Source organism: Diaphorina citri, unplaced genomic scaffold (genome assembly GCF_000475195.1).
Source record: "Diaphorina citri unplaced genomic scaffold, Diaci psyllid genome assembly version 1.1 scaffold131, whole genome shotgun sequence".
NCBI lineage: Eukaryota > Metazoa > Arthropoda > Insecta > Hemiptera > Psyllidae > Diaphorina > Diaphorina citri.
The window spans coordinates 102,625-130,244 of NW_007377568.1; the positions used below are offsets into that span (position 1 = coordinate 102,625).

Genomic DNA, 27,620 nt, shown 5'->3' on the forward strand with positions numbered 1-27,620 from the left:
AGTATGCTTTAATTTTAAGTAAACTAATTTACTTTAATATAAAATACTCATCAGGTATAAATAAATTAAAACAAGTGACTAAAAACTCAAAGCATGTTTGACAAAAAAAAAAGTTTAACGTCACTGTGAACGGATGTGATGTTTAGTGACGAAGGTCATACCTTCCATTCAGCAACAAGCTACCTGCCTACTCACTTTAACTTCATCCAGTCAGCAACACGCGGTCACCCATCCGGATACTGACCACGCGCATTGTTGTTTAACTTCAGTGATCCATTGGAAACTGGTAGATACATAAAAATACTTCTTGACCAACATGAAGTTTCTTGACTTAGTGTTCTAGACCCGGAGTGGAAGTTACTTTTGCGTTCAGTTAACTGCAGGTCGTTCTCGGAACCATGCCCGTAGATCTAGTTGAGGAATAGCTTCACTTTCACATGCCTCTTTTTGGTTCCTGGAACAAATAAAGAACATTCATATTGGTAAGCAAAAGTGGCTTAGAAGGGTCATAGGTAAATGGCAATTTGATCCGTCTTGAGACAGCCTAGTTAACTTGGAGAGGGTAGCGCGTCTACCCTGTAAGCGTTAGTTTGCTGGTAGATTTCCGCCCGGGGTGAATTTTTACCTGATCAGATAAGGTCTGTTATCGGAACGGCTAGCTTTCTCCTGTCCTTTGGTTTTTGGACGCTAAGATCTCAGTAGTTACAGTTCTCTTTATTCATCGGGCCTCTTGGCCATTCGATGAGGAGTTTTAAGCTGTGTCCACATGTGGTCGACCTCGTCGATCGTCCGTCGACTGAAACCGCACACTGCCTCGACAACATGGATGTACAACATCGCCTAGTTGGTCGACGAAGTTGACCATGTGTGGACACAGCTTTACAGTTAATTTTAAAATGGGTGTAGTGGTAAGTGCGGTAACCAACCTCAGTGGTGCAGTTGGTAACGCGTTGGACTTTGGATCTGGAGGTTGGTGGTTCGAGTCCAAGTCAAGTCGTAAAATTTCATCTAGGTGTAATAATCGGGGAACGATATGACAAGTATTTAAATATTCTTAACAAAATAACCTTAAAAAATTCCTTTACTTACACGATGGAAGGTTTGAGGTAATCGGGGAACGATATTTGTGACAAGTATTTAAATATTCTTAACAAAATAACCTTAAAAAAATTCCTTTACTTACACGATGGAAGGTTTGAGGAAGGCCAGGGGTTGCATGACCTGAATATTGTCAGCATTGTCACAGATAACTCAATCGGGGAACGATATGACAAGTATTTAAATATTCTTAACAAAATAACCTTAAAAAATTCCTTTACTTACACGATGGAAGGTTTGAGGAAGGCCAGGGGTTGCATGACCTGAATATTGTCAGCATTGTCACAGATAACTCGCGCTAAACTCGTCTTACGAATCTCCCTCAGCTGATCCTGGGTGAATGTCGAGGGCTGACCTCCCTCCTCGTAGAAGAATCTGTCACCTCGCTTCAGACGAGAGAATTGGTCACCCAGTAGACACACCAGGGTAGGTCCTAGCATGGCGTCGGGGAGCGGAAATTCAGCTAGACCAGCGGTGTACAGGTCTACATCATCCACGCTTTCGTAGAGGCGAGATAATCGGGCGATACTCTGAAAGCAGAATTCCGGTTAGAACTATGTAACAATTCTACAAAAAAATATGATGCCCGCGGGCATAATAGGCAGGTTGAATGATTGAATTTTCATCGTGCAATAGGCGGCATTTCAGGCTGCCTGTTGCCTATGTCCTTTTTTCCGCCACACACGTTCAAGCTCCTTGATTGACAGGCCGCCCGTCAAGCATGCTTGAACGTGTGTGGCAGGCATTAGAATTGTCCTCTCCTAAAATAACACATGTAAGAACATTGTTTTTGAAATTTTCGGAGGAATTTGACCGACCTGCCGGCTATTACTATTATAGACCACGATAGTAGCAGTAGTAGCTTACTGCTGGAGCAAGGGTGCTCCCAAGTTGAAATACTACGACGTCGAGTGGACCCTGTGGGATCGGTTCGAAATCAACCAGGAGATGACGCTGAAACAATTCCTGGATTATTTCCAGAACGAACACAAGCTTGAGATCACCATATTGTTGTTGTTTTAGAACTTTGATATTTGACAGTAGAACTCATCCTAATTAGGTGTAGGAGGTAAAAACTATTCCTAATGAGATAGAAAGAGGTAAAAACAAAATGTCCAATCGTCCTTTTTTTTGTATGTCCCTTATTGATAGCTAAGTTAATAACTTCCTTCTAAAGGTAACAATTAACCCATACAGAAGAATTAACATCACAAATAATGGAACTCTAAGGTTTAGGTGGTAGAGAACGCCTCTGGCCGTAACCTCGCCTAGTGCACAATATTAGACCCATTATTGGTTTTATACATTTAGGGTCAGTTGAAAAGTGTCCATATACATTGTATATTCTCATAATCTTAGGATTTACTGATATGACAACAACTTTACAAGCCATGGAATGGAACTAGTGTGCTGTTCGACGCCGTCGACCAATCAACCCATACAGAAGAATTAACATCACAAATAATGGAACTCTAAGGTTTAGGTGGTAGAGAACGCCTCTGGCCGTAACCTCGCCTAGTGGTTACCTTCCACTCAAGAGCATTATTTTTGTTATTTAGATATTTATTGGTCGCAACCTAAATGCAGCACACTTAATTACTTGCCCTGCCGTGGAAGCAAGCAATGATATTGTAGGAAAATATTGGGACGCGCGTAGGAAAATGACATAATAATCAATTTCTTTGCATTAGTAAACAACAACAGATATTTATTGGTTTCTCCTCAGGTATCCAAGAAGAAGATCGAGCCTCACGTACGAGCTCTGGTGGGGGTTCCTTATCCTATTAAATAATGCTTATTTGAGTGTTCTTTTACCCTAACTTTTACAATATCTCTAACCGTTTAGTCGGTATACCTGAAAACCACCAAAAAAACGGTCGCAATCTGTCCAAAAGCGGTCGAAATGGCGCCAACCGCAGCACCTATCTCAACCAAACGTTTTGTGTTGCATCCTTGTCACATTTGTGAACTACATACCAAATTTCAAGTCTCTAGCTCATACGTTCTCAAGATATTGTTAAAATACACCGAAAACCGCCAAAAAGCGGTAAAATGCCGCCAAGCGTTGCACCGGTCTAAACCAAAAGTTTCGTGTAGTATCCTTGTGACATTTGACAGCTACATACCAAATTTCAAGTCTCTATCTCTTACTGTTCTCGAGATAGATCATGATAACTAATCAATATCAATCACAGGAAACTAACAAACAGAGAAGAATTAATTGAAGGAATAAACAGAGAATAATGAATAACAAGAAATCGGATGAACAATAGACCGAGGAAGAAGATAAAAACAAAAACTCAAAGGAAATCTCCGGGAATACAAGACAAGGTGAAGACAGAGCAATAAAAAATTCATAAAATCTGTACACTTAGCGTTACTTTACCTGCTCTTTACTATTCTATGTAAGGTGCTGCCAGCTTAAATGCCATACCATAATCACGAGGTTGGCAAGAATTAGATTAGATAGCGTGATGTGAAAACAGCTGCGTTAGTACAAAATGCCGTCTTGGTAGCAATAAATGTTTTGTAGAAAGTGCTTGGATTTAAATGGGACCTTCTACATACTTACATATGTTGCATAAAGTGCTTTTTCGGTGTTTGTGGTAGGTACTCACCCAGGATAATAGGAAGGAACTCGTTGTAAGTAATGTGCTGTAACTCTGCTATGATAATACGTCTTGTTTCTTGGAACAACGCCTCATCACTCCACTCTGGATTCAGCTGCGCTAGGATGGTAGCCACACGGTTATGTTCTCGTAGCCACAGCATATGAATAGCTGCCAACTCTATCTGTTCATTGACCCGTCCATCACCTGCTGAGAAGCAAGAAGCCTTGGACGCCTGATCTGTACATTCCCCAGAGTTAGCTGGAAGGAACATCTTGCCTCGGACATTCTGAGCTCGCAGCCAGCCACCCTTGAAGAGACGAAGGAAATCCTGTACAAAATGAATTATTCGTTCTTAGAAGCACATTTATGTTTGTAGCTACTTTTTAATTTATTCTGTTGTACCTTACAGTCCTTACATATTTAATTTTAAAACTCGAGAAATCAATAATACACAAATAGCGGACTCATTGAATTACATCCAAGAAATCAGCTGTAAGTCAATTATTAGCTAGAACAAACACATGTTCATCTTCACAACAATGAAGAAAAAACAAACAAACAAACAGAGAAGAATTAATTGAAGGAATAAACAGAGAATAATGAATAACAAGAAATCGGATGAACAATAGACCGAGGAAGATGGAGAGATAACACACATTGGACTGACAGTATAGACAACCTTAACATTGAACGCAGCATGGTGAAAAATCCTGTGAGTCCTGGGAGGAGCCGTAGATATTAGAGCCATCCAGATACCCAGTGATCTGATTCAGTTGTTCACGAGGTCCAAAGTGAAATCCTGTGAGTCCTGGGAGGAGCCGTAGATATTAGAGCCATCCAGATACCCAGTGATCTGATTCAGTTGTTCACGAGGTCCAAAGTTAATGAAACCAGCACGTGGGTTCAGCTACTATCTTGACGTCAGACTTTAAGTTTCATTGGCAATGCCAATGTCAGTGCTCGCGAATTTTTGAAGAATCTCGCCCGCATTCATCATGGTCCAAAGTTACATTCAGGTCGAGGTGCTGGTAGTGACCTTACAAACTCCATGCATGTGTCACCGAATCTGCTGAAGATATGATCATCTCGTGGTAGATTGATAGGGAAGCAGTCGGGGTGCAAGTTCTCAGGTTCCAATATTTTGCCATTCCTACAGCAACTAATACCGGAGCCCCCTTGACCTCTACTGATGGGTGTATGGGTAAGGTCATGGTCTAGGAACTGACCCCACTGCATCACCAGGAGGGTGTAGTTCTCTGAAGGCACATCAAAGTCCTGGGCAAATCCTGTGCTGATAGCCCTCGCACTGGGCAATGTGTTTCCTGTGACTGAACGAAACTTTGCCACATTAACACCGTCCTCATATTTAGGCGGTAATATCCTCTGGTACGCAGTACCGGCCTTACCCCACGCCATGTTCTCTAGATTATTACATGAACCATCTGGTGTTCTGTATTTGAACGGGACACATGTTGTAATCTTGGGACATGTATCAGCGAGGACTGTATTCAAAATGCTGAACTTTGGAAGAGCAAATGTGCCTTGTTCTGGAGGGTACCGGCCTTACCCCACGCCATGTTCTCTAGATTATTACATGAACCATCTGGTGTTCTGTATTTGAACGGCACACATGTTGTAATCTTGGGACATGTATCAGCGAGGACTGTATTCAAAATGCTGAACTTTGGAAGAGCAAATGTGCCTTGTTCTGGAGTAAGGTTGAAACTGAAACAGTGAGAGTTTTACAAAACGTAAATGTCTTTTGAAAGTTCTAGCTATTTACTTTTATTTTCATACCAATTACAAAGTCAATCTTAACAGGAAAATTCTACCAAGAACTTTAATTTGAGTTACATGATCGATTTTCCTTCTCATGTTTATTACGGTTTAAATTGAAGGTAGGATTCTGAAAATCACCTTTTCCACCCAATCTAATGAAGAACCACAGATCTAATCTATTATGGAAACTCCATCCTCGAACAATTATCAATAAATCTATGAACAGGAAAATTCTACCAAGAACTTTAATTTGAGTTACATGATCGATTTTCCTTCTCATGTTTATTACGGTTTTAATTGAAGGTAGGATTCTGAAAATCACCTTTTCCACCCAACTTAATGAAGAACCACAGATCTAATCTATTATGGAAACTCCATCCTCGAACAATTATCAATAAATCTCATATTGAGTTAGCAATAATTCCTTTACTTTTATTTCCATACCAATTACAAAGTCAATCTTAACAGGAAAATTCTACCAAGAACTTTAATTTGAGTTACATGATCGATTTTCCTTCTCATGTTTATTACGATTTTAATTGAAGATAAGATTCTGAAAATCACCTTTTCCACCCAACCAAATGAAGAACCACAGTTCTAATCTATTATGGAAACTCCATCCTCGAACAATTATCAATAAATCTCATATTGAGTTAGCAATAATTCCGATCATGGGAGCTATTTTCAGAACCAGATAATTAGAAGCTGGGGCACGGAGGGGCCCAATTAGAAAACTTGATTTTCCAAATGACGTCACGGTACATAGAAAAATAATCGACGGGATGTCAATTTTCAGTCATGGATTCATGATAATGCATTACATATACGGAACGATAATAAAAAAATGCAATGGGAGTCATATTAGCATGACCAATACAGGACAATAGAAAATCCCAGCTCCCAGGACAAGATAAGAACAGAAAACAATATGCCTCCCAGCTCCCAGTTTCGATTCAATACGCTTGAAATTTTACGGCTAGGCGTAAATTTCCTTTTATCTGTTTGAATTCATCTGTTCCTAAGCCGGTGCGGTGCTGTTTGAAAATGCAATTACATTGCTAATTATTGTTTGCCTAGGTGTTGTTTATAAAATAATCATATGTATTACCATATTTACTATCCCTATGTGCATTTGTATTGTTGTTGTTTTAGAACTTTGATATTTGACAGTAGAACTCATCCTAATTAGGTGTAGGAGGTAAAAACTATTCCTAATGAGATAGTGGTTCGTGCGTCAAAATACACTGATGCCAAGGGCAAGGTAAACCTGGATCCTTGACAAATGGTGTGTGCCTGAAGGCATGTGTTCCAATTCCAATGCACTCGACCCCGAATTGCTGCTTGCCAAGCTCAGATTGAAACTCTTTGTCCGCTTCATATCTCTAACAAGTGTAGGTAGTCCTTACTCCTAAGTGTGATCGTTCTTCGGAAATAATGATAAGCATTTGGAAAACTTCTTCGTTGACCACAGACAGACACGGGCCTTACAGTGACCGAACTTCAACTCTACATGGTTTGGTGTCAGGAACGTCAATACGCCCAAAGTGGCGCCTAGCAGCGTGAGTTTGAAAACGCTCGTATGAACGCTCTACCTTAATTGCTTCCAAAGGACGCTGACGAATCCTAGGACTGGTAGCTTACTCCTAAGTGTGACCGTTCTTCGGAAATAATGATAAGCATTTACCACAGACAGACACGGGCCTTACAGTGACCGAACTTCAACTATGCTTGCCAAGCTCAGATTGAAACTCTTTGTCCGCTTCATATCTCTCACAAGTATAGTCCTTACTCCTAAGTGTGACCGTTCTTCGGAAATAATGATAAGTATTTGGAAAACTTCTTCTTTGACCACAGACAGACACGGGCCTTACAGTGACCGAACTTCAACTCAACATTGTTTGGTGTCAGGAACGTCAATACGCCTAAAGTGGCGCCTAGCAGCGTGAGTTTGAAAACGCTCGTATGAACGCTCTACCTTAATTGCTTCCAAAGGACGCTGACGAATCCTAGGAATTTAAATCGGAAAATTACGTATGGAATTTTCGCAGTCGTGATATTTATTTTTTACGCTTCCTAAGTGGCAGGATTCTCCAAAGGAGTTTCTCTACTCCGTAATTCCGTATAGGAAGATAGGAACCTATTTACATATCTAGCTAACTAGGTAGGTACCTAGTTAAAATAATAGAGATATTGTACTTTCCCATTCCAATACTTTCTGCACGTGCCCGGATATGAAAACTTGTTTTCTCTATGATTATAGGCTATAATCCGCTATATTTATTATTGGGAAATCCATAAAGCCCATAGGATTTAGGTCATATTTATTCACACGTTTACGTAATAATTTTTTTACGATTCCTATGTGCCAGGATTCTCCAAAGGAGTTTCTCCACCCAACTACTCCGTAATTCCGTATAGAAAGATAGGAACCTATTTACATATCTAAGTAACTAGGTAGGTACCTAGTTAAAATAATAGAGATATTGTACTTTCCCATTCCAATACTTTCTGCGCGTGCCCGGATATGAAAACTTGTTTTCTCTATGAGCATAGGCTATAATCCGCTATATTTATTATTGGGAAATCCATAAAGCCCATAGGATTTAGGTCATATTTATTCACACGTTTACGTAATATCGGGAATAGGTAATGTGGAACACCTTTCTAGGAAGCAGTATCAGCCCTCTATACTTAGCGTGTGGTAAGTATAGAATAAAAGAGGGGCTGCTGTGGATTGTAGGTAATAATGATGAAGATTATGACAGTAATGACAAAAATTTTCCACACATACCCGTTGGAAAATGATCATTTCTTGTACTTATTATTTTATTACAAGACACAATCACAGGAATCGAGCAATTCAAATGAACATTTCATACACGTATGAGAATAACGTAGGAATGCTCGCATACTAATTCCACAATAACTGTCTTGGGTAAGTAAATAATAGCAACTTGGAGTATGCCTGTATGCTAAGATAGGTTGAGGCTGGTTATATATGTACCTACCTACACAGCTTTACTTCTTATCCAGCTAATTCTTGGGTCGCATCCTATTATTGTATTATTTATGAAGCTAATTTTCAGCGAAGATGGAAAAAATAAAATTGCTTGCAATAAAAATCCATTTCCGATGCCAGTACATCGTCTGGTTTCAGCATAATCGTAAAGCAAAGTTATAATTAGATCTTCACCTGCAGAGCAATGTTAGTTATTCCATGAAACAATGCTCCAACTCCAAACTTTGCAGTTCGCAAACTTCGTACAAGAAACTTTTAAAAACGGTAGGTACGTATTTTAGGCCTTATTCATTGTATTATTATTTGTAGATTTATGTTATGTGGGTACATAGATACATATAGGTACATGGTACAATATGTTTCTTAACAAGCTGGGTCCGTCCCTCCGGGAATTTTTTAGCCCGTAGTTTATTCGATCGTGATTAAAGAATACCTTTGTACCTACCTAATTTTATAGGTACATGGTACAATATGTTTCTTAAAAAACAAAATTAATTTATTCTGTTGTACCTTACAGTCCTTACATATTTAATTTTAAAACTCGAGAAATCAATAAATACACAAATAGCGGACTCATTGAATTACATCCAAGAAAAGAAATCAGCTGTAAGTCAATTATTAGCTAGAACAAACACATGTTCATCTTCACAACAATGAAGAAGAAACAAACAGAGAAGAATTAATTGAAGGAATAAACAGAGAATAATGAATAACAAGAAATTGGATGAACAATAGACCGAGGAAGATGGAGAGATAACACACATTGGACTGACAGTATAGACAACCTTAACATTGAACGCAGCATGGTGACTACACAGCTTTACTTCTTATCCAGCTAATTCTTGGGTCGCATCCTATTATTGTATTATTTATGAAGCTAATTTTCAACAGCTTTACTTCTTATCCAGCTAATTCTTGGGTCGCATCCTATTATTGTATTATTTATGAAGCTAATTTTCAGCGAAGATGGAAAAAATAAAATTGCTTGCAATAAAAATCCATTTCCGATTGGCATCGTCTGGTTTCAGCATAATCGTAAAGCAAAGTTATAATTAGATCTTCACCAGCAGAGCAGTCTTAGTTATTCCACGAAACAATTCTCCAATTCCAAACTTTGCAGTTCGCAAACTTCGTACAAGAAACTTTGACAAACGGTAGGTACGTATTTTAAGCCTTATTCATTGTATTATTATTTGTGGATTTATGTTATGTGGGTACAGGGTACACAGACTACACAGATACATATAGGTACATAGTACAATATGTTTCTTAAAAAACAAAATTAATTATTCGTTCTTAGAAGCACACTTATGTTTGTAGCTACCTTTTAATTTATTCTGTTGTACCCTACAGTCCTCACATATTTAATTTTAAAACTCGAGAAATCAATAATACACAAATAGCGGACTCATTGAATTACATCCAAGAAAAGAAATTGTAAAGCAAAGTTATAATTAGATCTTCACCAGCAGAGCAGTCTTAGTTATTCCACGAAACAATTCTCCAATTCCAAACTTTGCAGTTCAGCAGAGTTATTCCACGAAACAATTCTCCAATTCCAAACTTTGCAGTTCGCAAACTTCGTACAAGAAACTTTTACAAACGGTAGGTACGTATTTTAAGCCTTATTCATTGTATTACTATTTGTGGATTTATGTTATGTGGGTACATAGATACATAAAGGTATATAGTACAATATGTTTCTTAAAAACAAAATTAATTATTCGTTCTTAGAAGCACATTTATGTTTGTAGCTACCTTTTAATTTATTCTGTTGTACCTTACAGTCCTCACATATTTAATTTTAAAACTCGAGAAATCAATAATACACAAATAGCGGACTCATTGAATTACATCCAAGAAAAGAAATCAGCTGTAAGTCAATTATTAGCTAGAACAAACACATGTTCATCTTCACAACAATGAAGAAGAAACAAACAAACAGAGAAGAATTAATTGAAGGAATAAACAGAGAATAATGAATAACAAGAAATCGGATGAACAATAGACCGAGGAAGATGGAGAGATAACACACATTGGACTGACAGTATAGACAACCTTAACATTGAACGCAGCATGGTGACAACTAGACCATTGTTCCTATTATTGCTAGCCTGCTATGTTGTCTCAAGCTCTGGCGACAGCGTTGATCCTACTACCAAGAGACGAAGAGGTAGACCTAGGAAAGTAACCGATCAAACAACCACGGAGAAAGTTAGAGACGCTCCTACAACTACAACTATTACAGACGCTCCTACAACTACAACAACCCGCCATGTTCATCCCAACGGTCCGACGAAAACGACGTTCAATGAATATGAAACATATTTCGATTCAGTGAGTACTACCAAGTAAATCACCCTATCCTAAAGATATCGTAGTACGAACTATAAATCTTGCCTGGTGTGCGCGTGTGTTTTTCTCTCGCAACTAGTCAGTACTGAGTGCCTTCGTTCTAAAAGGCAAAGCTCAGCACGTCAGTTTTTCCAACAAACATTTCTCAACCCATTTCAACAGTTCACCGCACAAAGGCCGCAGTTTTCTTCGGAAGTGAACGTCAATGTAGATCCCTTGCCGCAGTTTACTCTAGGGCAGCGGTTTAATGGGGAAAACTTCAACGGTCAGTTTCTAGAGAACCGGTTGGATAATCGACCTCAGCAGACATTCCAACAGCAAGTCCAAGCTGTTCCTGATAACCAGCAGGTGGATGGTTCACCAAATGGTCAACTAGTCACCCCCTGCGCCACACGAAGTGGTGAAGCAGGCAAATGTACGCCGCTAGTCAAATGTATTTCATTCTATGCGGAACTACAAGAGCTGCAAAGTCAACCTTGTAACTTGAACGCCAATGAGAGAGGAGTGTGTTGTCCTCTGAGGAGTCAACCAGGTGGAGGAGGTAAGCATGGTAACTTTCGTGTAGGAAGTAGAGTTTTACCTATTTATTTTGCCAACATTTCGGATTAGTTCCAATCCGGTAACTAGGCAGGTATACTTCCTGAGTAAGATGTTTAATTACCAAAGATATGTTGGTTCCTAATGGGGATTAGCCAATAGACGTTTGTCCGCACCTAGCTGTAATGCTGTTTGTGAGAGATGGAACAGAATAGACACATTAATGTACAAAGTCAGTGAAATACACGTTTTACTTGCGTTATAAACTGTGAGCCCGTGGCTAAACCCGTCATCCTTTGTAAAGTCCATTTAGCTTCAATTCCCCAATATCAAGTTACTATAGGCATTAGGCAGTAGACACTTAGACAGTGATGGGGGGTCAGGACTAATACTGTCTCACATTGACTCCCTGTATAAACTGTGAGCCCGTGGCTAAACCCGTCATCCTTTGTAAAGTCCATTTAGCTTCAATTCCCCAATATCAAGTTACTATAGGCTCGTTATGAGCTGTGAGCCCGTGGCTAAACCCGTCATCCTTTGTAAAGTCCATTTAGCTTCAATTCCCAAATATCAAGTTACTATAGGCATTAGGCAGTAGACACTTAGACAGTGATGGGGGGTCAGGACTAATACTGTCTCACATTGACTCTCTGTCTACAAAGTCAGTGAAATACACGTTATAAACTGTGAGCCCGTGGCTAAACCCGTCATCCTTTGTAAAGTCCATTTTACCATTTAGCTTCAATTCCCCAATATCAAGTTACTATAGGCATTAGGCAGTAGACACTTAATAGACAGTGATGGGGGGTCAGAACTAATACTGTCTCACATTGACTCTCTGTTAGTTTATATCAGCATATAAGACGGTAAACTTTGGGAGTAAACTACTTCCATATTGTTCATCCCTATTCTCCACTCGCAGTACTTACTTCCAGTCAACCATTTAAACGCAATGTCTGAATTCCATTTGATTTTCAGTCAGGATTTTGGTGCCCGCCCCGCAAACAGTACCCAAATGTAACCACGAAAAAGCGACGAAAGTTCCCAACCACTCAGGCACCGACAAGATTCCATGACCCGTACACCCTGGATCAATATTCACCCGCTGACACTGTAACTGGGAGATTGGAAGCTATGTACTACAGCTTGAAACAATTCTACAAGGATCCAAAACACATGAAAGAGGCTGACCACCAGGTCCGAGATATCATTAAGAAGCACGATATCAAAGATGGGATCACAGACTATACTTGGGTGAGCCTTGAGAACAAAGCGCTGGGGAAACTGCAAAATGAGAAACTCAGAGAGTATGAGGAGCTGAAAGATGTGAGTGACCTAATATGATCAGAGACAATAGGAGATGTGAGATTCAGCTATAGAGGGCCCTTATCAAGACCAAATGTTGTATACTGCTAGGATGAGACTGAAAAGTCCCTTCATAGTCTGCTGATGTGATGAATCGTCCCGGAAAGCCCCCATGAAAGGATCTGTTTACAGGCAAACCAAACCCTTATAGCTATAATAAAAAATGTCATAGACATAGAAGATAACACAATATGGATAAATATCAATAAATTTTCGGGCGTTTCCATTTGATTAGGGGTTAATTTAAAAATTAGCGTCAACAAAGATTTAATCAGCAGGAGGCAGGAGCAGGGTTACCAAAGAACCTCCACATAGAAGATAACACAATATGGATAAATATCAATAAATTTTCGGGCGCTTCCATTTGATTAGGGGTTAATTTAAAAATTAGCGTCAACAAAGATTTAATCAGCAGGAGGCAGGAGCAGGGTTACCAAAGAACCTCCAAGTTCTTACCTCGGTCTGAGTACTCAGGGTCAGATTTAATTCTTCCTCGTCTAATTATCTTGAGCACAGAACCGGTGGATTCATTTTTGTGTCTGATTCTGGGATTCAGAGTGATTTATCTAGAACCAGCGTTCTCAACCTAGACTACCAAGATTTTTTTTTTTAAGGGGTTTGACAGAGGGAACTGTAACGGCTATGGTCTTATCGTACCGAGATCAAAGAGAGAAGGAAGACAGGATAGGAGAAAGCCAGCCGTTCCCAGAACGAACATTATCCCATCAGGATCAAATCCCGAGCGGTACCAAGATTTTTTTTCAAGGGGTTTGACAGAGGGAACTGTAACAGCTAAGGTCTTATCGTCCCGAGATCAAAGAGAGAAGGAAGACAGGATAGGAAAAAGCAAGCCGTTCCCAGAACGAACATTATCCCATCAGGATAAAATCCCGAGCGGGAATCAAACCCGCGGTCTGGCGCTTACAAGGCAGACGCTCTACCAAATAAGCTAACTAGGCTGGTAGACTACCTAAAACCTAGAGCATTACTTTGAAATAGGACACTTTTCCAACGACATTCCCGTGTGCGGAGTCACGCTTACAAGGCAGACGCTCTACCAACGAAGCTAACTAGGCTGGTAGACTACCTAAAACCTAGAGCATTACTTTGAAATAGGACACTTTTCCAACGACATTCCCGTGTGCGGAGTCCAGTATGTAGGACTATTGCACCACATCAACCTAGAGCAAGTACCCCATTACATTCCGATCTGAATACGTTAATCCCGAGCGGGAATCAAACCCGCGGTCTAGCGCTTACAAGGCAGACGCTCTACCAACTAAGCTAACTAGGCTGGTAGACTACCTAGAACCTAGAGCATTACTTTGAAATAGGACACTTTTCCAACGAAATTCCCGTGTGCGGAGTCCAGTATGTAGGACTATTGCACCACATCAACCTAGAGCAAGTACCCCATTACATTCCGATCTGAATACGTTAAATGGGAGTTCTTTCGAAATGTGTGTGTGTGGAGTCCAGTATTAGGAAATAAAATACATCCCCATTGTCCAAATTAACCTAAAAGGGTAAAACCCCGTGTTTTCTTCTATGTCGTAAAAAAAGAAGAATATTTGTTGTTAAGCTGTGTCCACACATAGTCGACGGCCGTCGATCGTCGCGACGAGGGGAAATCTATGTTGTCTAGGCAGTGTAAACGGTTCAGTCGACATCGATCGACGCGACGGACGGATGATCGACCGTGTGCGGACACAGCTTCAAGTTGTTAATATCTCTCCTCGTTCAGGGACAAGGCACTCAGAAAGGTTTGGGAACTACTGATTTAGATCCTACAGTTGCACTTGACTGTCAAAGATATAGACGCAAGCGTTGTCTTTTCACACCTACGTCGTAACAGTAGGTAAGTATTTTTTTCTTAGAAAAGAAAAATAACGGAGGACCACTATAACAGAGGACTCAATCTGCGAAAACCAATGTCTCTCAATATTTGATAACTGTCGGGGCGATAATTATTGGACTAATTATGATATATAGGCAGTGTAGACGGTTCAGTCGACATCGATCAACGCGACGGACGGATAATCGACCGTGTGCGGACACAGCTTCAAGTTGTTAATATCTCTCCTCGTTCAGGGACAAGGCACTCAGAAAGGTTTGGGAACTACTGATTTAGATCCTACAGATGCACTTGACTGTCAAAGATATAGACGCAAGCGTTGTCTTTTCACACCTACGTCGTAACAGTAGGTAAGTATTCTTTCTTAGAAAAGAAAAATAACGGAGGACCAATATAACAGAGGACTCAATCTGCGAAAACCAATGTCTCTCAATATTTGATAACTGTCGGGGCGATAATTATTGGACTAATTATGATATAGAAGATAGTTTTGACTGAACAGTCCGACTGTTCCTGTTTAGCAAGTTTTATACTCACTCATTGACAAGGCCCACACTCGCCTCGATAGACTTCTGAGCCTTCTCTCCCGTCTGCAAGGTGGCGTTAGTCGTGGGGAAGAATTCCTGATGTCTGGCTGCCGGAGTGTCTGGATTGAGGACGATCCGATTCAGGACCAGATAAAGATAGTTTTGACTGAACAGTCCGACTGTTCCTGTTTAGCAAGTTTCATACTCACTCATTGACAAGGCCCACACTCGCCTCGATAGACTTCTGAGCCTTCTCTCCCGTTTGCAAGGTGGCGTTAGTCGTGGGGAAGAATTCCTGATGTCTGGCTGCCGGAGTGTCTGGATTGAGGACGATCCGATTCAGGACCAGATTCTCCTGTAGGTTAAGTCTATCCTGGATGCGCTGAATGGCCACCATAGCGGCTTGGTTCAGTTGTTGAGGGGTGAGGGGAGGGATGGGCACATTGGGCGGGGGAGGCGGTCTCAGGATCCCTGATTTACCGCTGTCTGGGGGGAAATTAAAGGGAAAATCAGCCCATTAGATGGTGTGTATGAGTGTATGTGATCCTCTACAACTACCTGAAAACGGCTACTTTCTCTGTGGCGTATAGCACGGGCAAACTTTCTTGACTTGGCGGGGCGGAGCGATACCGCGCTCCTTAATTACACCTCGCGGGGTTACGGCCACTGAAATAATAGAGATATTGTACTTTCCCAGTTTGAATCGATGTGGAGAGTGGAGACCTATAAATTTTTGTCTAATAACATTTAGATTAGGTGTACCTACTTATACATCATATTTAGGTCATCAGACTAGGATCTAAATTTTTACTCCCATTTCCTCAGGCCTACACATCACTCCTCTAGAGTTTGAAAAGGATGATGACACCAACCTTCACATGGACTTCATTGTGGCTGCTTCGAACTTGAGAGCAGCAAACTATGGAATCACTCCAGCTGACCGACATACAAGCAAGCTGATAGCTGGCAAGATCATCCCAGCCATTGCAACAACTACCAGTGTTGTGGCTGGACTTGTCTGCTTGGAACTCATCAAACTTGCTAAAGGTAATATTCCTTTCATTACTACGTATGCAACACTTTGTTGAAAAATAATTAGGTACCTAATAGAAATTAAAAAAAAAGTTTGATAAGGGGAACAGTAGATCATCTCGTCCCAAAACCGGAGAGAGAAGAAGGATAGGAGAAAGCCAGTCATTCCGATGTATGTAACACTTTGTTGAAAAATAATTAGGTACCTAATAGAAATTAAAAAAAAAAAAAAAAGTTTGATAAGGGGAACAGTAGATCATCTCGTCCCAAAACCGGAGAGAGAAGAAGGATAGGAGAAAGCCAGTCATTCCGAGAACGAAATTTGTGTGTAGGACATAGTTTGTCCCCAGGGGTCTGGGGGTTCGAGTCCTAGTAGCGACTTGAAAATTTAGTAGGGTCATTTTGAGGTGGACATTTGTTTAATCAAGTTTCCCACAGGTTTAGCTTTGCTAAGTAACTCATTACCTTTGTGACAAGTTCCGAATACATAATTGATTAATTTATTTATTGTTTATATCTATTCAGGTTTCACCGATATTGAGAAGTACAAGAACGGGTTCGTCAACTTGGCTCTTCCCTTCTTCGGATTCTCGGAGCCGATTGCTGCTCCCAAGGATCGTGCAGTAGGCGGCATTTCAGGCTGCCTGTTGCCTATGTCCTTTTTTCCGCCACACACGTTCAAGCTTCTTGATTGACAGGCCGCCCGTCAAGCATGCTTGAACGTGTGTGGCAGGCATTAGAATTGACCTCTCCTAAAATAACACATGTAGGAACATTGTTTTTAAAATTTTCGGAGGAATTTGACCGACCTGCCGGCTATTACTATTATAGACCACGATAGTAGCAGTAGTAGCTTACTGCTGGAGCAAGGGGATTTTTTAGTCCTCATCGAGCAGTATAAATAAGCACTATTATTTTGACTTTACCTCTGAAATGTTTGTTGTTGTTTGTACCTTGTTTAGACTTCGGGAGTAAAGGGACTTTTCAGTCTCATATCGAGCAGTATAAATAAGCACTATTATTTTGACTTTACCTCTGAAATGTTTGTTGTTGTTTGTACCTTGTTTAGACTGTGGGAGTAAAGGGACTTTTCAGTCTCATTCTGGCAGGATAAACAAGGTATATTCTATTCTATTATTTTACCTGTAGTCCTCATCAAGCAGTATAAATAGGCACTATTATTTTGACTTTACCTCTGAAATGTTTGTTGTTGTTTGTACCTTGTTTAGACTTCGGGAGTAAAGGGACTTTTCAGTCTCATTCTGGCAGGATAAACAAGGTATATTCTATTCTATTATTTTACCTGAGTATCCATGAAGGGTTCCAGATCATTCCAAGTCCTGGCTCGTCTCATACCACACACTTCTCTCCAGTCATTATACCCGGGTAACCCGTGATCTCTACGTTCTGGCAGGATAAACAAGGTATATTCTATTCTATTATTTTACCTGAGTATCCATAAAGGGTTCCAGATCATTCCAAGTCCTGGCTCGTCTCATACCACACACTTCTCTCCAATCATTATACCCGGGTAACCCGTGATCTCTACCTCTCTGAATATTGAATGCGAACAGGTCAAACCCAGTAGCACCCTCTCCTTGAAATAGTCGATCAGTTATCTGAAATGAAACCAGGCATTGAAGTAAGGATCTAGATTCTATACTATTTTTATTATTATTATTGAACGTTATTTACAGAGGGAAACTATATAATCAGAGTCCTTGTCCCTCTATACTATTCTAATCCTGTTTTTTAAGGCAGCCTGGATAGCTTGGAAGGAAGAGCGTCTGCCTTGAAAGCGCTAGGTCGCGGGTCAGATTCTCGCGGGAAACAAATTTTATCCTAAACTGTCCTAGAGATAAGATCACCATGTTGAGTCAGGGCGTATGCATGTTGTACTCGTACTTCATGCCACCCGCTAAGCGAGAGGAGAGACTCAATCTGCCTCTGGTTGAGGTTGTGCGACGTGTGAGTTTGAACTTTTTTTTTTTTTAAATACCCAAGTCAGCACCTATCGTGTAGAAGTCAAGACACTCGCCTGTAAAGCAGTGTCCATACATAGTCGACGCCGACTGAAACCGTATTCTTCTCTTTAAAGCTGTGTTCACACATGGTCGACGCCGTCGATCTAGAGATAAGGTTCGTTCTCAGAACGGCTGGCTTTCTCCTATCCTGTCTTCGTTATGCCTTCGATTTCGGGATGATTAAACCTCTATTGTTATAGTTCCCTCTATCAAGTTTTTGGTCTTTTCTCTGTCAAGTCGCAGGCTGATAATTTATTTTAATTATTTATGTATATTTTTTTCAAGAGGTTATTTTTATCAGTTACGTACAGAAAGCCCACCGTTCCGAGAACGAACTTTATCCTGTTTAGCATAAAGTTTGCCCCAGGTGGAAGATGAGTTGTTTTAGTTTTCAGAATGTTACCTCTCGTGTAAAGAAGCGATCTGCTTTCTGCACCGGCTGTCCACTCAGTCCTCGCATGAAGTCGTCAAAGGCGGTCTGCTTATACAGGGTGAACGGTTTGAAATGTTGCTTGCTCATCACCATGTTCTCGCGAATGTTGCCAAACTTTCCGTACCCACTGTAGAGAGAAGAGTTTATTATGTAGGTACCTATTGCTTTCTTAACACCCTATGTTATAGTTGAAACATAATTGTAATTTTTGTAATTGTAATTTTAGGAATTAGAAGAGAGAAAGGGAGAGTGAGAAAGAAAGGGAGGGAGGGAGGGAGGGAGGGAGAGAGAGAGAGAGAGAGAGAGAGAGAGAGAGAGAGAGAGAGAATGAATGATAACGTTGTTCTGTCTTTTGTCTTGGCTTAATATTTGCAGCAGATTTTACAGCTTACTTTTCACCGTCATAATATGGCCCCTCCTTGAATACCCTAGAGATAAGGTTCGTTCTCAGAACGGCTGGCTTTCTCCTATCCTGTCTTCGTTATGCCTTCGATTAAACCTCCATAGTTATAGTTCCCTCTATCAAGTGTTTGGTCTCTTCTCTGTCTTCTTTTTCACGAGGTTATTTTTATCAGTTACGTACAGAAAGCCCACCGTTCCGAGAACGAACTTCATCCTGTTTAGCATAAGGTTTGCCCCAGGTGGAAGATAAGTTGTTTTAGTTTTCAGAATGTTACCTCTCGTGTAAAGAAGCGATCTGCTTTCTGCACCGGCTGTCCACTCAGTCCTCGCATGAAGTCGTCAAAGGCGGTCTGCTTATACAGGGTGAACGGTTTGAAATGTTGCTTGCTCATCACCATGTTCTCGCGAATGTTGCCAAACTTTCCGTACCCACTGTAGAGAGAAGAGTTTATTATGTAGGTACCTATTGCTTTCTTAACACCCTATGTTATAGTTGAAACATAATTGTAATTTTTGTAATTGTAATTTTAGGAATTAGAAGAGAGAAAGGGAGAGTGAGAAAGAAAGGGAGGGAGGGAGGGAGGGAGGGAGAGAGAGAGAGAGAGAGAGAGAGAGAGAGAGAGAGAGAGAGAGAGAGAGAGGAACTTTCCGTACCCACTGTAGAGAGAGAGAGAATTTATTAAGTACCTATTGCTTTCTTAACACCCTATGTTATAGAAACATAATTGTAATTTTTGTAATTGTAATTTTAGGAATTAGAAGAGAGAAAGGGAGAGTGAGAAAGAAAGGGAGAGAGAGAGAAAGGGAGACAGAAGGATGTTGATAGAACATAGATAGAACAATGACCCGGATTGAAAACATTATTAGTCTACAAAGTGGAAGAATGGAGGGTCTGTAAAGGTGCTTAATTAAAGGGGAGGGGAGTGATATTCAGTCAGATATGTAGGTACATATTAGTGGTTCAGTGAACTTGTACAACTCACTCGGAATAACGGCCCCACCAACCATCAGGTCCTAAATTCAATAAGATAATTCATATTAGTGGTTCAGTGAACTTGTACAACTCACTCGGAATAACGGCCCCACCAACCATCAGGTCCTAAATTCAATAAGATAATTTCCTTGCCCAATTTCAAGAAAAAATAAATAAAATAAATAAAAAGACAGGTAAACCAAAGGAAAAATAGAAAGTAATAAACAAGTAAAACTTTAATCTCACTTTGTTCAATAAAAATAAATAAATAAACTTAACCCATGTTAAACATTATTTAACTTACTGAAAGTTTCCTTGAATGAGGGAGTGTCCAAACCTATAGGCAGCTGAGGCAAACACATTGGTGATCCCAGCGTTCAAATCAGGATCATATAATCGGGTGTATCCAGATTCCTTAGGACTCAATTCGAATTTCTGAGTGTAAGCTCGACCTGGAAAAATCGAACATCATCTAACAGATTCTAACATATATCTCTAGTAGCAAGGGCAAACTTTGACTTGGCGGGGCGGAGCGATACCGCGCTCCTTTATTACACCTCGCGGGGTTACGGCCACTGAAATAATAGAGATATTGTACTTTCCCAGTTTGAATCGGAAAATTACGCATGGAATTTTCGTAGTCGTGATATTTTTTTTTTTTTACGCTTCCTATGTGGCAGGATTCTCCAAAGGAGTTTCTCCACCCAACTACTCCGTAATTCCGTATAGGAAGATAGGAACCTATTTACATATCTAAGTAGCTAGTTAAAATAATAGAGATATTGTACTTTCCCATTCCAATACTTTCTGCGCGTGCCCGGATATGAAAACTTGTTTTCTCTATGAGCAATTCTAACATAGACAAAAAGCCCAATCCGAGGCTTAGGTGAAGGGGCAAACAGCCCTAAAATAATGGGTTTAAGCTTCTACAAATCTTCTAACATAATCAAATAATCATAATAACAATAGTATTGTACCAGCGGGCTTTGCCAAGCATGGGTTTTGGGCCCTGGATTTGGCCCATAGGTAACGGAACCCCCTAAACCGCCTAAAGCTTGCATCCAGTGGCCAAATTTGGTGTAACAGTCAATAGGCGAAAGTTTGAATTTGTATACGTATACCTACTTACAGAACTACAGACATAGTCGTAAAATGCTGTGTGTAACCATGTAATTATGAAAAGAAATTAACGAAAATACGTTTTTTTTATGAATAGGTTTGTTAGAAAATGAGAAAAACCTATGCCAATAGAGGAATAAAGACATGGAACACACATTTCCATGATCTTTATCAAAGTTCATCGCATACTGCTGATCCTACAAGAGCTAACCATAAATGGGGGAGGGAATGTTTTGTGAGCTTAAAGTGGCTGTTTTGTGAGTACGTATACAAAATTTACGAAGAAAAAAACACGTTTTGTTTTTTAAAGGAGGAAAACCCCTTTCTCATCAATAAATGCGAAATTTTCCCATTTCCATGATTTTTATAGCTCACATCTTATAAAATATTCATACGCGTGCGATTTTTTCCCCTTCTTTTCGTAAATACCTATAGGTACCTAGGTAATGTAGGTATATCGTGAGCTAGTACTAAAGACCATAGTGTATATCAGCATAAGACGGTAAACTTTGGGAGTAAACTACTTCCATATTGTGCATCCCTATTCTCCACTCGCAGTAATTACTTCCAGTCAACCATCTAAACGCAATATCTGAATTCCATTTGATTTTCAGTCAGGATTTTGGTGCCCGCCCCGCAAACAGTACCCAAATGTAACCACGAAACCGTGAGCTAGTACTAAAGACCATAGTTTATATCAGCATAAGACGGTAAACTTTGGGAGTAAACTACTTCCATATTGTTCATTCCTATTCTCCACTCGCAGTACTTACTTCCAGTCAACCATCTAACGCAACGTCTGAATTCCATTTGATTTTCAGTCAGGATTTTGGTGCCCGCCCCGCAAACAGTACCCAAATGTAACCACGAAAAAGCGACGAAAGTAGAACGTTTTCCGTGAGCTAGTACTAAAGACCATAGTTTATTTTAGCATAAGACGGTACTTAAACTTTGGGAGTAAACTACTTCCATATTGTTCATTCCTATTCTCCACTCGCAGTACTTACTTCCAGTCAACCATCCATCTAAACGCATCAATCTAAACGCAATATCTGAATTCCATTTGATTTTCAGTCAGGATTTTGGTGCCCGCCCCGCAAACAGTACCCAAATGTAACCACGAAAAAGCGACGAAAGTTCCCAACCACTCAGGCACCGACAACATTTCATGACCCGTACACCCTGGATCAATATTCACCCGCTGACACTGTGACTGGGAGATTGGAAGCTATGTACTACAGCTTGAAACAATTCTACAAGGATCCAAAACACATGAAAGAGGCTGACCACCAGGTCCGAGGGCGGGGCGGAGCGATACCGCGCTCCTTAATTATACCCCGCGGGGTTACGGCCACTGAAATAATATAGAGATATTGTACTTTCCCAATTTAAATCGGAAAATTACGTATGGAATTTTCGAAGTCGTGATATTTATTTTTTACGCTTCCTAAGTGGCAGGATTCTCCAAAGGAGTTTCTCCTTTCTCCACCCAACTACTCCGTAATTCCGTATAGGAAGATAGGAACCTATTTACATATCTAGGTAACTAGGTACTAGGTAGGGACCTAGTTAAAATAATAGAGATATTGTACTTTCCCATTCCAATACTTTCTGCACGTGCCCGGATATGAAAACTTGTTTTCTCTATGATGAATAGGAAAATAGAAGGAGGAAAGAAAGAACGCCATTTTCGAACTTACTGACTAGAATTGATTTGTAGGAAATAATCAAAAATCAAATAATCTGTTTAAACGTTATCTTATAAATGATCTTCCTTCATAGCTTTATCATGTCACTTCTAGGATTCGAACCACCATCTCTCGGTTGATTCCTTTGTCTTTATCTATTCCCAACGGACTCATTGAGGGGAAGTGTGATGTTAAGTGTAGATATTGAGGAAATAAGGGGAGGGATGGGTACATTGGGCGGGGGAGGCGGTCTCAGGATTCCTGATTTACCGCTGTCTGGGGGGAAATTAAAGGGAAAATCAGCCCATTAGATGGTGTGTATGAGTGTATGTGATCCTCTACAACTACCACGGACTCATTGAGGGGAAGTGTGATGTTAAGTGTAGATATTGAGGAAATGGACACCATTTTTGGATGTTTGTTGCTCACAACAACTGCTTGTAATACGTTCAAAATTTGGTATCTGTTAACTGCAACGGACTCATTGAGGGGAAGTGTGATGTTAAGTGTAAATATTGAGAAAATTGACACCATTTTTGGATGTTTGTTGCTCACAACAACTGCTTGTAATACGTTCAAAATTTGGTATCTGTTAACTGCAATTCTTCGAATAAATACCCCGGTAGATAGGAAAGTAATTAATATGAACGTAGTGAGGGCAATAAACTAATAATTATTTCAACGTTAGACGCCATCGTCAAATAGAGAAATTCAACATTGTGACTTATTGGACAGTGGTAAACAATGCCAGAACGTTATCAACCAGTGATAGTTGAATTTGCAGTGTATGGACCTTGTAACTATACCATCTTGAAAAAGGTCTTAATTTTGGTAAGATGCCAGAAAGTTATCAACCAGTGATAGTTGAATTTGCAGTGTATGGACCTTGTAAGTATACCTACCTACCATCTTGAAAAAGGTCTTAATTTTGGTAATTCTTGATGTTAGTGGATGTGCCAAATTTTCTACCGAAAGATGAGAAATTTCACTACAGAACGTTATCAACCAGTGATAGTTGAATTTGCAGTGTATGGACCTTGTAACTATACCATCTTGAAAAAGGTCTTAATTTTGGTAATTCTTGATGTTAGTGGATGTGCCAAATTTTCTACCGAAAGATGAGAAATTTCACTACAGAAATACGAAGCTAATACCTACTTACAATTTCAATAATGATAATTCTATTTATAACCCACCTCAATGGGCACAAGATTTGGAGAGGCGCCAAATTTTCTACCGAAAGATGAGAAATTTCACTTCAGAAATACGAAGCTAATACCTACTTACAATTTCAATAATGATAATTCTATTTATAACCCACCTCAATGGGCACAAGATTTGGAGAGGAATTCAACAACCTTCATATTAGTGCTACACCACACCCTTCCACTAGTTTGGGCAGTAAATCAATTCAGGTAGGAGGTGTCTGAAAAGACGACGATCCAAAAAAGAGCACAATTAAGATAAAATCACACGATCAAGCGTGGAACAAGATTCTAATATGGTCAAACTTTTGCGAAGTCATTGACCAGAAGTAATCAGTTATGGACTCAAAAAATTGGACATCTAAAGCCCGAGACCCACTGTAAGAGGTCGGGCTCCAATCATGGTTGTTAAACGGTTAAATATTTTGCAGGCGATTAAATGGGAGTGAGCATACTGTGACTTGATTTCAACACTCCCTATTGTAAGAATCGGGCTTAAGAGCAATCGAGCACAATCAAGATAAAATCACATGATCAAGCGTGGAACAAGATTCTATGGTCAAACTTTTGCGAAGTCATTGACCAGAAGTAATCAGTTATGGAATCAAAAAATTGGACATCTAAAGCCCGAGACCCACTATAAGAGGTCGGGCTCTAATCATGGTTTGTTAAACGGTGAAATATTTTGCAGGCGATTAAATGGGAGTGAGCATACTGTGACTTGATTTCAACACTCCCTATTGTAAGAATCGGGCTTAAGAGCAATCCGTTAAAAAGCAAACCTCTCAGTCTTTATTTGGAAAAATAAGAAAGAAAGTTCATAATAATAAAACCGGTCTGCAAATAAAATACATATAACTGAAATTCCAATTCTTGATCTTAGTCATATCTGATTTGAAGTGAGTAGCAGATCATCCCACACGTAAATTGTCATATAATATTTTTCTTTCTTTTTAATTTAATCCATGACTCATTTTGTTATTGTAAATAATTTCATCCCATTAAATCACGGGTACGAATATATTGACCTACACTATTGTAATCCGTTAAAAAGCAAACCTTCCAGTCTTTATTTGGAAAAATAAGAAAGAAAGTTCATAATAATAAAACCGGTCTGCAAATAAAATAGGTACATATAAAATTCCAATTCTTGATCTTAGTCATATCTGATTTGAAGTGAGTAGCGGATCATCCCACACGTAAATTGTCATATAATATTTTTCTTTCTTTTTAATTTAATCCATGACTCATTTTGTTATTGTAAATAATTTCATTGAACTGATTTAGTCGGAACAATAAAAATTGGAAAAGACAATAGACATGTAGGAAGAGGTTCATCTGAGACCTTAAGTTTGAAGATCACATAAACATAACTTCATCTATACTCTTCTTGTTTAGTATGACCAAGTATGTAGATCTTCACTGGGTACCACAACTATATGTTGCCAGGATTTTACTATAGACCGACAAATAGTAAACGCGAATTGTGTGGAAAACATCAACATACTCGTAAATCGTAGGTAGTTAGTTATAGTACTATATTTATTTTGTTTAAGGTAGGTAGGTTTAGGTAATTAAACATCTTACTCAGGAAGTATACCTGCCTAGTTACCGGATTGGAACTAATCCGAAATGTTGGCAAAATAAATAGGTAAAACTTTGTCTACTTCCTACACGAAAGTTACAATGCTTACCTCCTCCACCTGGTTGACTCCTCAGAGGACAACACACTCCTCTCTCATTGGCGTTCAAGTTACAAGGTTGACTTTGCAGCTCTTGTAGTTCCGCATAGAATGAAATACATTTGACTAGCGGCGTACATTTGCCTGCTTCACCACTTCGTGTGGCGCAGGGGGTGACTAGTTGACCATTTGGTGAACCATCCACCTGCTGGTTATCAGGAACAGCTTGGACTTGCTGTTGGAATGTCTGCTGAGGTCGATTATCCAACCGGTTCTCTAGAAACTGACCGTTGAAGTTTTCCCCATTAAACCGCTGCCCTAGAGTAAACTGCGGCAAGGGATCTACATTGACGTTCACTTCCGAAGAAAACTGCGGCCTTTGTGCGGTGAACTGTTGAAATGGGTTGAGAAATGTTTGTTGGAAAAACTGACGTGCTGAGCTTTGCCTTTTAGAACGAAGGCACTCAGTACTGACTAGTTGCGAGAGAAAAACACACGCGCACACCAGGCAAGATTTATAGTTCGTACTACGCATGGTAACTCAGTGCTGCTCATGCTCTCGTGAGAAGATACACTGAAAGACTGAACATAGAAATGATCGAGCAGTGAAGAATGAAACCAGCACGTGGGTTCAGCCACTATCTTGACGTCAGACTTTAAGTTTCATTGGCAATGCCAATGTCAGTGCTCGCGAATTTTTGAAGAATCTCGCCCGCATTCATCATGTTACCTACTCATCATCTACATTAATATGACTAATATGACATGACGGAGGTCGTGTGCGTGAATTTTACACCAGGTAGCCACATAATTTAAACCTCTGTACATTGTTAGCGTAATGCAGGTAAGTTCAAATATGACATGACGGAGGTCGTGTGCGTGAATTTTACACCAGGTAGCCACATAATTTAAACCTCTGTACATTGTTAGCGTAATGCAGGGTATTATTAATGTCTGTATTTGGTAATCATAGGTAAGCAGTGTAGGCAAACATACATATAATTACAACACTTGGTTGTTTTCACGGAGACCACCATCTCTTAGGTGGGAGTTGACCCAAAGTTTTGGGTAATAATATACAGAGGTTTTCACGCCTTTTAAGCTTATAAATTCCATTTAGGGAAGAGCTACTGGTTTTAGCTTTTCCTTTCTTTTATAAAATTTGGTATTCGTATTTCTTGCAAGTTGCAGGTAAATGAACTTGTAGGAATAGGTGCTCAAGGTTTATCGCTAAACTGATGAATAAACCACAGTCCTGGAGGTTATTTCTTGCAAGTTGCAGGTAAATGAACTTGTAGGAATAGGTGCTCAAGGTTTATCGCTAAACTGATGAATAAACCACAGTCCTGGATTCATTTAGAACATGACACATAAAGTTAGAATTTCCAAGATTAATTCTGCGAACTGAATTCAATTCCCATGTAAACAATGGGCAACTTTTAATGTACTTTTTTTCAGTAGCCTTGTACGTTGAAGTTTGGTGAGTAATTTCCGTGTAATTTCATTCTGTCTGACCCCTGACTAATGGTGACTAGTCCGAACTGAATTCAATTCCCATGTAAACAATGGGCAACTTTTAATGTACCTACTTTTTTTTCAGTAGCCTTGTACGTTGAAGTTTGGTGAGTAATTTCCGTGTAATTTCATTCTGTCTGACCCCTGACTAATGGTGACTAGTGACTATTCTGAACATCATCTATTTGTAACATGAAACTTTAAGCTTGGAGATTGATGACTTCAAGTTTTACTTTAGTTAACTAAGCTTTAGTAACTTTAGTTTACCTAACTACCCATTTTATTTTCAAGGTACAAAATAGGGAAAACAAGACGCAGTCAAATGAACATTTTCAGTTCCCTTATTTCAGGTTACTTTTAGATTTTACCGTGCAACAAGTTAGTCAGATGGGTAATGAGT

At 39.8% G+C, this 27,620-nt stretch overlaps 2 protein-coding genes across 3 annotated transcripts; one reads left to right on the forward strand and one right to left on the reverse strand.

Moving 5' to 3' along the window:
• Window positions 1-26,296, reverse strand: LOC103525002 (chorion peroxidase-like). The gene is made up of 9 exons (XM_026820240.1): window positions 25,718-26,296; window positions 15,497-15,633; window positions 15,158-15,297; window positions 5,273-5,435; window positions 4,709-5,111; window positions 4,510-4,583; window positions 3,671-4,038; window positions 1,324-1,626; window positions 1-454 (listed from the first exon to the last, which is right to left on the reverse strand). Exons 1-9 carry the CDS (start codon window positions 26,238-26,240, stop codon window positions 370-372), a joined length of 2,196 nt encoding a protein of 731 aa, XP_026676041.1. The 5' UTR covers window positions 26,241-26,296; the 3' UTR covers window positions 1-369.
• LOC103524992 lies at window positions 9,297-13,022 on the forward strand. Of its 2 annotated transcripts, XM_017449829.2 has the most exons (3): window positions 9,297-9,314; window positions 10,588-10,845; window positions 12,379-13,022. In XM_017449829.2, the coding sequence occupies exons 1-3, from the start codon at window positions 9,312-9,314 to the stop codon at window positions 12,742-12,744; spliced, it is 627 nt and encodes a 208-aa protein (XP_017305318.1). In that variant the 5' UTR covers window positions 9,297-9,311; the 3' UTR covers window positions 12,745-13,022. The 2 variants fall into 2 exon arrangements, with proteins under 2 accessions (XP_017305318.1, XP_008488260.1); XM_008490038.3 differs by lacking the exon at window positions 9,297-9,314 and having other exon boundaries at window positions 10,525-10,845; window positions 12,379-13,021.
• Window positions 26,297-27,620: the final 1,324 nt, after the last annotated feature.

Coding starts and splice junctions, on each gene's coding strand:
- LOC103524992 (XM_017449829.2), top strand. Junction 10,846..12,378: donor ATGAAACATATTTCGATTCA/GTGAGTACTACC, acceptor TTTGATTTTCAG/TCAGGATTTTGGTGCCCGCC.
- LOC103525002 (XM_026820240.1), bottom strand. CDS start 26,240: ATGCGTAGTACGAACTATAAATCTTGCCTGGTGTGCGCGTGTGTTTTT. Junction 15,634..25,717: donor GAGTCAACCAGGTGGAGGAG/GTAAGCATTGTA, acceptor ATTTCCCCCCAG/ACAGCGGTAAATCAGGGATC. Junction 5,112..5,272: donor AGAACATGGCGTGGGGTAAG/GCCGGTACCCTC, acceptor GCGTGGGGTAAG/GCCGGTACTGCGTACCAGAG.